This window comes from Mandrillus leucophaeus, unplaced genomic scaffold (genome assembly GCF_000951045.1).
Source record: "Mandrillus leucophaeus isolate KB7577 unplaced genomic scaffold, Mleu.le_1.0 Scaffold1, whole genome shotgun sequence".
In the NCBI taxonomy this organism is placed as follows: Eukaryota; Metazoa; Chordata; class Mammalia; order Primates; family Cercopithecidae; genus Mandrillus; species Mandrillus leucophaeus.
The window spans coordinates 9,758,231-9,768,570 of NW_012098097.1; the positions used below are offsets into that span (position 1 = coordinate 9,758,231).

At 60.2% G+C, this 10,340-nt stretch overlaps 2 protein-coding genes across 4 annotated transcripts in view; one reads left to right on the plus strand and one right to left on the minus strand.

Annotated features, from left to right (window-relative positions):
- Positions 1-487: 487 nt before the first annotated feature.
- Positions 488-4,428, plus strand: AANAT (aralkylamine N-acetyltransferase). Of its 2 annotated transcripts, none has more exons than XM_011983973.1 (4): positions 488-547; positions 2,987-3,215; positions 3,479-3,633; positions 3,971-4,428. In XM_011983973.1, the coding sequence occupies exons 1-4, from the start codon at positions 488-490 to the stop codon at positions 4,274-4,276; spliced, it is 750 nt and encodes a 249-aa protein (XP_011839363.1). In that variant the 3' UTR covers positions 4,277-4,428. The 2 variants fall into 2 exon arrangements, with proteins under 2 accessions (XP_011839363.1, XP_011839432.1); XM_011984042.1 differs by lacking the exon at positions 488-547 and adding an exon at positions 1,870-2,050.
- A 758-nt stretch (positions 4,429-5,186) lies between these two features.
- Positions 5,187-10,340, minus strand: part of RHBDF2 (rhomboid 5 homolog 2 (Drosophila)) — a 21,505-nt gene continuing 16,351 nt past the window's right edge. For both annotated transcript variants that reach the window (XM_011984211.1, XM_011984140.1), the window contains 10 exons: positions 9,358-9,469; positions 9,053-9,127; positions 8,691-8,852; positions 8,337-8,446; positions 8,143-8,206; positions 7,949-8,043; positions 7,554-7,629; positions 7,307-7,407; positions 6,988-7,141; positions 5,187-6,369 (listed from right to left, as the gene is read on the minus strand). In XM_011984211.1, coding sequence (XP_011839601.1) covers positions 5,950-6,369; positions 6,988-7,141; positions 7,307-7,407; positions 7,554-7,629; positions 7,949-8,043; positions 8,143-8,206; positions 8,337-8,446; positions 8,691-8,852; positions 9,053-9,127; positions 9,358-9,469 — 1,369 coding nt within the window. In that variant the 3' untranslated portion in view covers positions 5,187-5,949. The remainder of the gene's footprint in view (positions 6,370-6,987; positions 7,142-7,306; positions 7,408-7,553; positions 7,630-7,948; positions 8,044-8,142; positions 8,207-8,336; positions 8,447-8,690; positions 8,853-9,052; positions 9,128-9,357; positions 9,470-10,340) is intronic.

Below are 10,340 nucleotides of genomic sequence, written 5' to 3' on the forward strand. Positions count from 1 at the left end.
TTTCCTTCTCATTGGTGGTGGCGTGTGGTTTTCTTCCTGTTGACTAGGACAAAGGTCCCAGCGATCACCCTGCCCTCCCTTTCTGTCCCCTCTCCTGTCCCACAAGGGTTTGAACTTCCCCGTTTCACCATGTTTAACATACCGCGTCATCTTTAAAAAAATGTATTTGTATTTGTATTTTTCTGAGACAGGGTCTCGCTCTGTTGCCCAGGCTGGAGTGCAGTGGCGCAGTCTTGGCTCACTGCAGCCTTGACCTCTCCGGCTCAAGCCATCCTCCCACCTCTGTCTCCCAAAGTGCTGGGATTACAGGGGTGAGCCACTATGCCTGGCTTACTGCTTCATCCTGTTCCCTGAGGTTCTAGACCTCTAGGGTGTTGTCCAGAAAGAACAGGGCCATGTGGAAGTCAGCAAAGAGGCCGATCGAACAGCGAGCTCTTCTCAGGCATTGCCAAGTGGCTGTGATTAGGATTGGCCACCAGGGGGTGCCATGGAGCCACAGAGTCTACGAAGGGAGAGAAGAGGCCTTTTGGGGAACTCTGGATTGAAGGTGGGGATGCCAGCTGAGGTCTTGGACATGATCACCCCGCCAAACCGAGCCCAAGGAGGTTTCTGGTCGGTCCTGAGAGGTCTGTCGAGGGTCCCTTCTAGCAGGCAGGTGGGCCTCAGAGAGCCAAGAAGGGCCCTGGGAGAAGGTGACCCAGAGACAGGAGGAGTGCAGGTGGTGGGTGGGCAGGGGCACTGGGATGGGGTCACTCCACGGTCAGAGGCTGTGTCCCAAACCGTGTGGGTAGGAACAGGAGCTTCCTCTGCGGGGGGTTGAAAGAGTGCACCTGTGAGGACACTGAAACCCAGCAGGAGAATCATGAAGACAGGAACCAGGAGTCTCATTGTGAGATGCAGTGAGTCCCACCATGCAGCAGTGGCTGTGCATGTCAGGAGGTTCTGCTCCTCCCACTTCACTTGTTGGATGGCTCTGAGCAGGTTACTGAACCTGTCTGTGCCTCGGTTTCCTTCTCTATAACATATGGTTAATACTCATTTGACCGGGCTTCCGTGTGGATTAAAGGAGACACGTATCCAGGGCCCAGCACGTAGCAAGTGCTGTAAGCAGTGGCGCTCACAGGCTGCCAGGACAGGAAGGACCCTCAGAGGTCTGTCCCAGACTGTGGGTAGGAGCGAAAGCTTCCTCTGTGGGGGGTCAAAAGAGTGCACCTGTGAGACGCAACCTTCAGAACCCCCAGGAGCCTGAGATGGACAGGGGATCTGCACTGCTGGATGGGGTGGAGAGGCAGGCGCTGGCGTGGCAGGGGCCTGGGGGGTTGGGCAGGTGCCGGTGAGAGAAAAGCTAAGGGGCGCAGGATGGGGTGTGAGCTGGAGGGCAGGGGGTAGTCAGGGCTGACTGGGAGAGGGGCCTGCATCCCGAGGGAATGCCAGCACCAGGTGCCAAGGCCCGGGCAGCCATGGGAATGGGTGGAACCAAGGTCAATGGCAGTCAGAGAGCTTTGTAGTTGAGATGTTTGGTAGAGCAACCTCCTGAATATTTAAGTAAACTTGAAGTAGAACATACTTAAAGTGCACAAATTGGTAGCTTGAATTCCCACCCCCTCTCCCACATAAGAGGTGGGCTTGTCCAAGACTCCAAGGCACAGAGGGGGAAATCGCTGGTGCCCAGCCAGTCGGTGACAGAGCAGGGATTAGAGCTGGACCCCTGAGGCTAAGCCCCATGCTTTCTTCCCCAAACCCTGGGGCCTCAGTCAGCCTCTGGTAATCCCTTCTGTGCCCAAGGCACCAGAGTTGACATTTCCCTTCAGCAAGGCAGGGGCAGAGGCTGCCAGAGCCCTGCTGGCGTCATCCTGCCTGGGATAGCTGGAGAGGTGGGGTGGGGGGGATTAGAAACCTCTGAGAACAGCACCACAGGCTGCCCTGGTAACATCTGCTACTACAGCCTTGCAGCCAGGAATCCTGGATTTTCCTGGTTCCTGTGCCCGCGGACAGGTCCCCAGGGCCACCGGCTTTGTGGAGGGAACACGGTGCCCTCTCCACAGCCCAGGTAGGTGGAACCCCAGCTCCTGGCTCTCAGCCTTCAGGAACAGGAGCTTCCCTGCTTGGAGCTTCTAGACATGGAGGGAAACATGGAAGTCATGGAGTTTATTAAGTGTCTTGGAAGGTGGAGGGAGGGATGGCCTCCTCTAAGAACTGCAAATTTGCAGGGTGTCTTGGGAGACAAGAGTGCCCAGAGAGGCATGTCCGATGAGCTGGACGTGTGGGGCAGGGGGTATCCTATGCATCCTCCTTGCCTGTTCCTCCCCATCCCCCAGGCCCTCTGCAGTCCCCGGCTCCCTCTAACCTCCCCACCCCCCACCACAAATCCTGCATATGTGTGGCCCAGTCTGAGGCCATCTGGATAGAAATAGAGGCTCCCTAAGGGCCCACTTTGATTAAGGGGCTTTTTCTCTAGGACCAAGGGCTGAGACTACCTAAAAAGGTCTCCGCCACGGGATCTTGCACCCAGAAAACCAGAAGCCTCCCTCTGGGGAAGTAAGATAAACCACATGAATGGTGGTGTGGAGGACCCGGGGGCCCACCCACTGCACAGTTGCATTAGATGTGGTCAGTGGAGGGTCAGGAGTCCTGCCTCCCTGCTGTGGGCAGCAGGGTTGGGCTGCCCCAGGCTCCACTGAGCCCTGCTCATCCCTGCCACCATCTCTGGGGCTCAGAAGCACGCAGAAGGCACCCTGAGACCCGTGTCTGCAGGTCTGCAAGGGGACAAACCTCCAGGGATCCTTCTGGCTGCGAGGGAAAGGTGGGGAGACAGTGCCAATGTTTGTAGTGCCTGGTAACAGCCTTGAAGACCAGGTACCCGGGGAATGTGCCCATTGATTTGGGGGCTGGCTCCACCCCAGTTCCTGCTATAAAAGAGGCCAGATGCACAGTGTGGGGCCAGACTCCCTGGAGATGAGTTCTGCCCCTTGCTGTTCTCCAACAGGTGCTGGGAGGCCCTCCGTGGCTTAGGAGGCCACTTCCAAAGGTGGGGTGCCCCAGGGAGGCACCAGTGGCCAGGATGTCCACGCAGAGCACCCACCCCCTGAAACCCGAGGCCCCGCGTCTGCCGCCTGCGATCTCGAGCTGTCAGCGGCGCCACACACTCCCTGCCAGCGAGTTTCGCTGCCTCACCCCGGAGGACGCCGTCAGCGCCTTTGAGATCGAGCGTGAAGGTGAGTGGCCCCGCACAGGGTCAGAGGGAAGCTCCACTCCGGTCCAGTTATCCTGGGGGGAGGAGACCCTTGAGTCTCCTGTCTTGGAGGCTGGGTCCCAGAGTATCAGACCATGTGTGCGCTCAAGAAAGTGGAGGAAACAGCAGCCCTAAACCCCATTTTCTTGGGGGGAATGGGGCATTTGAGTAGACACTCGGGGTGCAGCAGACAGTGGGCGTGAGGCACAGCGACTACCAGTTGCCCACCTGAGCCTCCTGCCACAGCCTTCATCTCCGTCTTGGGTGTCTGCCCCCTGTACCTGGATGAGATCCGGCACTTCCTGACCCTGTGTCCGGAGCTGTCCCTGGGCTGGTTCGAGGAGGGCTGCCTTGTGGCCTTCATCATCGGCTCACTCTGGGACAAGGACAGACTCATGCAGGTGAGGACGGGGCTGTGACGCCCAGCTCCAGGGAGGCCTCTGAAGACAGAGGTCAGCCAGACGGTGGGGAGGGGAGCCCAGGGGCTGGGATTTCTTCCTCCAGAACTGGAGAGATGAGTATAGGCCACAGCCCCCTCCCAGGGCAAGACGTTCTGGGTTTTCAAGTTTTCTCCATGGGGATGGGGGTATGGCTCAAAATTTGGGGCCCTCCTTGGCTGGGGCGGGAGCCCTGACCACAGGCACCGAGGGGACACCTGCTCCCTGCCTGGGTCGGTGGCTGGGGAGGAGCACGCATCAGCAGAAGTGACCTGGGCTCTCGTCCCTTGCTCACCTCCAGGAGTCACTGACGATGCACAGGCCTGGGGGCCACATAGCCCACCTGCACGTGCTGGCCGTGCACTGCGCCTTCCGGCAGCAAGGCAGGGGCCCCATCCTGCTGTGGCGCTACCTGCACCACCTGGGCAACCAGCCGGCCGTGCACCGGGCCGCGCTCATGTGCGAGGACGCGCTGGTACCCTTCTATGAGAGGTTCGGCTTCCACGCCATGGGCCCCTGCGCCATCACCGTGGGCTCCCTCAGCTTCACGGAGCTCCACTGCTCCCTGCAGGGCCACCCCTTCCTGCGCAGGAACAGCGGCTGCTGAACTGGGCTGCCCACCTGGCTGCCAACGTGATCCCCGTCCCTGCCCTGGGCCCCTTAGCTCAGCTGAGCATGGAGACAGCAGTTTCCAGAGAGTGGAGAGAGCAGGGCTAAATAAAGAGGAGATAGGGTGGCTTCTCACAGCCCGAGCTGGAGTGGTGTGTCCTGTCTGTTCCCACGAGGCCTCTGGACCTCCTGTGTTCTGAACTCTGTACCTGAGACTGGGCTGGGTTGGTAAGTGGGGACAATGGGAGGCGCTGTGGGTTCCCTGGCTCCTTTCCTCCTCCTGGCAGGTGGGCAAAGGCACCAAGGCAGCATCCTGACAGGAGCCCATTGCTCAAGGGGGGTCCTTATTCTCCCCAGCCTCGTGGATGCCCCTTCTCACCCTTAGCCACTGGAATGGGGGATAGTGGGGAGCAGGATGGGGCAGAGGCGGGAGGCCTGTGCTGTGGAGGCAGCTTGGGGCAGGGAAGCTGGTGCAGGGCCCTCTGCCCATGGTAATCAAGTGGTCACACCCTGTGCCGCTCCTCAGTGTGGTGGGTGAGGCACCGGTACAGGGAGTGGACTCGTCCCCAGGTGGGGTAACAGGACAAGTGCTGTGCCTTCTCCTCAGCGCCATCCCCATCAGGGCAGGCCACCCTGGGCCCAGGCAGCCCCCTCCCTGCCCTGGAGCCAAGGCAGAGCAGGTGGGAGTGGGAACCCCAGGGGCCTAAGGATTCAACCCAGCCGTCCCAAGTGGACCCCTGGGGTCTCCACGTAACCCCAGTCTGCTTTCTGGCCCAACTAAATCCCCAAGATGCTCCACAAGTTTTCTGCTGTCCACTGGGCCAAACCGCTGTCTCTGAGCTGCTGATGGCTGACCCCTCACCCCCAAATCTTAGTTTCATGCGACCTGAGGTCTCCGTTGAAGACAATACTGCCATAAAGAATATTATTTAATCCATGAGACATCATCCGTACAAAGTTAGCGTTACTTTTAAAAATGAAGACCATGATATAAACTGGTAAAAAATGGGCCTGATGCGCCTCGAGTACCCCCCTGGGAGCAGGCCCTAGGGTGGCTCCACCCAGTCTCATTCTACCTGAGGTCTGCTTGCGTCTCCTCGCTTGTTCTCTGCCCCCAGACCATGGCCAAAGCCTTTCCCACATTGTCCCATCTGAGAGCCTTATGGATCTCCCCTCCCCGCCAGCTCCCCGCCAGCTCACAGGGCAGAGGTAGGAGGAGAAACAGTAAGGGGCACGGTGGGCACCCAGCGCTTGGGGCAACTGAGGGCACAGCCACATCCCCAGCGAGGGCACACTCCAGTAGCAGTGGGGGAGAAGGCACCAGCAGAGACAGCGCTGAGGACCCTGGGAAGAAAAGGACCCGGCCCCAGGAGGTGGTCCCAGCAGGGAACGGGATGTTAGGACCTGGAACCCAAGGCTCAGAGAGGCAGGTGCCTTGGGTGTGCCCGAGCTTAGGCCAGGATCACACAGGCCTCACGCCCCCGAAAAATCCCACCTTAATCAACCATCTCATGTGAAGTCAGCCTCGCCTGGCAGGGCGGGACCCGGTTCCAGAGCCCGGGCCCTGTCTTGGGTCTCTGGCTCTCTGGCACACAGGGCGCTCTGCAGAGGGCAGCCCTCACAGGCAGACCCTGTGCCAGCAGTGCTGAGGGGCAGCGTGTGGCCCAGTGGTCAGTGCAGCACCTGGTCCAGCTCGTACTTCTCACAGAAGCGGCTGGTGAAGGGGAAGCAGGTGAGGTGCTCGATCCAGGGCCAGTTAATGGGGTAGATGTACAGCCAGAGCACGAGGGCGGCGAAGAGGCCGGCAAAGGCCAGCAGCGACACCAGGATGAGTGCCCGCTTGCGGTACTTGTCGCTGGTGCCAAAGGTGATGTAGGGCAGGAAGGCGAAGGCCAGCAGCAGGCCACTGAGGAAGCCGAAGATGTGGGCAATGTTGTCGATCCAGGGCAGGAGGCCACAGATGAACAGGAAGAGCACAATGGCCGAGAGGTTGAGGAAGGCCTTCCAGGGCCTCTCCAGCAGCGGCCAGCTCTGGAAGAGCTCCACAAAGAGGCAGGCGAGGAGGCCAAACTGTGAGCCGGCCGGGCCCACCTGGGGTGGGGCAGGGGAGACGCGGCTTCAGGCATCGGGTGGGCGGCCTGGGCCGGGCCTGCACCCTGGGTCACCCCATCCATCAGCTCCTCCCTGGCAGGCAAGGCTGAGCGGCGGGGGGTCAGCTGGAGCTGCTGGACCAAAGCTGGGCCTGCTCCACCCATTCTTTCAGCAAACACTGAGTGCCTACTGTGTACGTGCCTGGTGTGGGTCCACAGGAGTAAGCAAGACAGACAAGCCTGTTCTAGGCCGCACACGGTGGGGAGAGGACGGACACTGAACAAGCTAGATCAGTCAGGTGGAACTGATCAGACTGCTGACGGCGCATGAGGCCATTTCCTACCGCTCGACCTAGATACCTGGCATACTGTCAGGCAGTGGGCACAGTTATGAAGATAAATGAGGTGGCAGAGGGACAGGGTGACTCAAGAGCATCACTCTTCCCTCTTGCTGGGATTAAGAGACCAGCCAGTAAGCCCCCAGCTTAGCTGTCCATCCTCTGTGGAGCCCAGCACAGGAGGGGCCCCGTGTCCCTCTGGCAGATCCCAGGTGGGTGGAACAGAAGCAGCAGGGCTGGCCCCCTGTGTGCAGAAGGGGTCCCGTCCTCCATATCCTTACCTCTGCCCGGTATGGGAGGAAGATGGCGCTGGCGAGGTTGCCTGTGATGCCGCTGAGGATGAAGATGATGGCGATACGGTGCCAGCCGGCCAGCTTCTCCAGGTCCCTCAGGATGGTCATTTGAAAGACCACAGACACGAGGCAGTGCACCACGCTGGGGGAGGGACACACCAGGCAGCAGCCTTCAGCCAGGCACTTCAGGAGCAGTAGGCTTCGGCGGGTTGGGCCGGCCATGCCCTGGCCCAGGAACCTTTCCCTGGGGGTCCAGCTGGGCAGCCATCACAGGGGTCGGGTTCGGGGGCAGTGAGGAACCTCTTACCCAGCATGTAGGAAGAGAGACAGCCAGAGCCTGTAGAACTGATCTGGGACCTCAGGATTGAGGAAGGGCAGCAGCCCACACACCTTGTCCAAGCAGTGCACCTGGGGGTGGGCATACGGTGCTCAGCGCCCCAGAAGCAGGCTGAGTCTGAGGTCCCGACATGGGAGGGAGTGTGTGAGCCCCAGCCCCAGCAGGCTTCCATGCCCATCGTTCTCTTCTCCACTACCCCAGGCCTGCCTCGCCTCACCTGGGAGCAGAGCGTTGCTTCTTCATGGAAATAGCCGTGCATGAATTCACAGTATTCCCGGGTGGTGATCTCACAGCTGGGGTGGGGTGGTGAGGCAAGAGGGGACATCAGGGTGCTGAATAACCGCTGCCCACCTCGCCCAGAGCCCAGCACCTGGCTACAGCAGGCATCGCTGGCAGGAATGGGGATGCCCCTTCCAGAGCCTTCCACTCTGGAGCAAGCTCCCTTCCTCCAGCTCACACCATGGGTAGCCCCAGAGCAGGGGAGGGAAGGACAGTCATCGAGGGCATCAGCCCAGCGGCTGTAGGTGGTGACGGTGGAAGAGCAGAGGGCCCACAGGAAGCCACAGCTCAGGGGGCGGTGGGATGGCTGAGGCCAGGGCCCAGGTCGCTCACCTGCCCTTGGTGCCAATGCAGCAGGGGCGGCCCTTGATCTCGCAGTCCATGTGCAGGAAGCCTGTGTGGTTACTCCTGGCCTGCTCTGTGCAGATCTGTCAGGAGGGGCACCGGCATGGGGGTGGGCTGTGCAGCAGGCAGGTCCCCCATCCCTGACCTTCCCAGACCACTCCCCGCCAGGGACACTCACTCACCGGCCACTTTGTGATGTCATCAGGCCAGATGTGGGCACCGCTGGAGGCTGGCTCCTCACAGGTCCTGGAGATAGGGTTCAGATTGGGCTGTGGCACACCCAGCCTGCCACGTCCACCTACTCACCTCCCTGTGGGTGGCTCAGATGGCTTGGCTATGCCTGACCCTCAGGTCCAGCAGAGGCTCCAGGCCCTACCTGGGGTCCTGGTGGCAGACAGCTCCCGAAGTCCGCTTCTGGCCCAGATCAGACTTGTCCATGGGGGGCCCAGTGTCATCCTGCCACTTGACAAAAGTGGCCAAAGTCTCCTGGAGGGCGGAAGAGGACTGGTCGGTCATGGCAGGGCCAGGTCACCCCCACTGGAGTGGGCAAGGACAGAGGCTTTTCCCATCTCCCCAGGGCTCAGTCTCATCTGGGGGGGTCTGGGAAGGATGGGGCGGGAAGGAGGGAACGTGGTCACTGCCCTTGAAGGACCCGTCCACCAGGCCAGGGCAAGTGGAGTTAGTCTGGGACCAGGGTCTGGCAGGGGAGGGAGGGAGGGCCTGCCCCCACCGAGCAGTCCTTCTGCTGGGTCTGGATGCAGCCCGAGTGGTCGTTCTGGACGCAGCAGCCCGAGTCCCGCTCCAGGTCTCGCTCCCGCAGCACCAGCTGCTCGATCTGCCGGTCCTTCCGGATGCAAGGCGAGAACTTTGCCCCCAGGTGGATCAGGTCAATCTGGGGAAGGGAAAGGGAGGGGAAGGAGAGAGTGAGTTTGAGCCCCAGACCTGGAAAGGGTCCATCACTCCACCTCTGCCCCGCAGAGTCTCCCCTTGATAAGGGGTCTGCGGGTAGGTGAGGAGCCCACCTGCCCAGCTGGGGGTGACAGGGCACAGGGACTCCTGGCCCAGATGATGTCCCCCAGCCTGGGCCCTCACCGAGCTGGGGCCGATCCAGAAGTTCTCCTGCTGGATGTACTTCACGCTCTCGTACACACCTTTGTTCCGCAGCACCTGTCACGGAGGTAGTGCAGAGGAGGCCTCAGAACAGTGTGAGCCCTGGGCATGGGGGGCTGCGGCAGCTGTCCCCAGGGAAGAGCCTCCAGGAAGGGGCCAGGCTATGGCGAGCCTGAGCACTGCCCTGCTGGGGCCAGATTGTTGCGGTGGGAGGGATTAGGTACCCACGATGCAGAGGCCTCCTGGGGGAGGCTGGGATCCCCAGCATGGAGCCCGACCCGACTCACCAGCTGGGTGGTGACATGCTGGGCAAAACCCACGGGTGCGATGCCATACGTGCAAATCACCAGCAGCGTGATGATGACATGGACGAAGGTCAGCCAGTAGGTGAAGTAGGGCCTGTGCAGAGAGGCCTCAGGTCAGCCGAGCCGAGCTCCTATTCCAACCCCCAGTCCCGGCCACGGGGCCACCCTGGCCCAGTCGCATGGCTCGCCTGGGCTCCCTGCTCTGCCCTGTCAACTCATCTGAAACCAGAGCAACTTTTAAGATGAGCCTCCAAGCATCTCTCTCCTGGCTTAAAACCCTTTGATAGCTTTCCACTGGCCTTGAGACAAATTCCAAAATCACCCCCTCTTGCTGGCTGCAAAGCTTTGCCTGCCCGACCACCTCGCTGGTCTCTTTGCCTGCATTTCCTGGGAGGCACTTTGCCCTTGCAGCCCCGGGGCCTTTCCACAGGACACCAGTTTGTCCTGACCGCACCCCCTCCCTACCAGCTGTTCACTCTCCCTCTCTGTCCTCCTCCAGGACACCCACCACACCTTTCATTGCTTGTTATTTTATATACATATAGATAGATAGATAGATAGATAGATAGATAGATAGATAGATAGATAGAGAGACAGAAAGAGAGAGAGAGAGAGAAAGACGGAGTCTCCCTCTGTCACCCAGGCTGGAGTGCAGTGGCATGATCTCGGCTCACTGCAAGCTCCGCCTCCTGGGTTCAAGCGATTCTCCTGCCTCAGCCTCCCGAGTAGCTGGGATTACAGGCTCCCACCATACCCGGCTAACTTTTTTTTGTCTTTTTAGTACAGACTGGGTTTCACTGTGTTGGCCAGGTTGGTCTCGAACTCTTGACCTCCGCAGGTGATAGGCCCACCTAGGCCTCCCAAAGTGCTGGGATTACAGGTGTGAGCCACCGCGCCTGGCCATTGCTTGTTTTCTTTTTCTTCTTCTTTTTTATTTTTTTTTGAGACGGAGTCTCGCTCTGTCG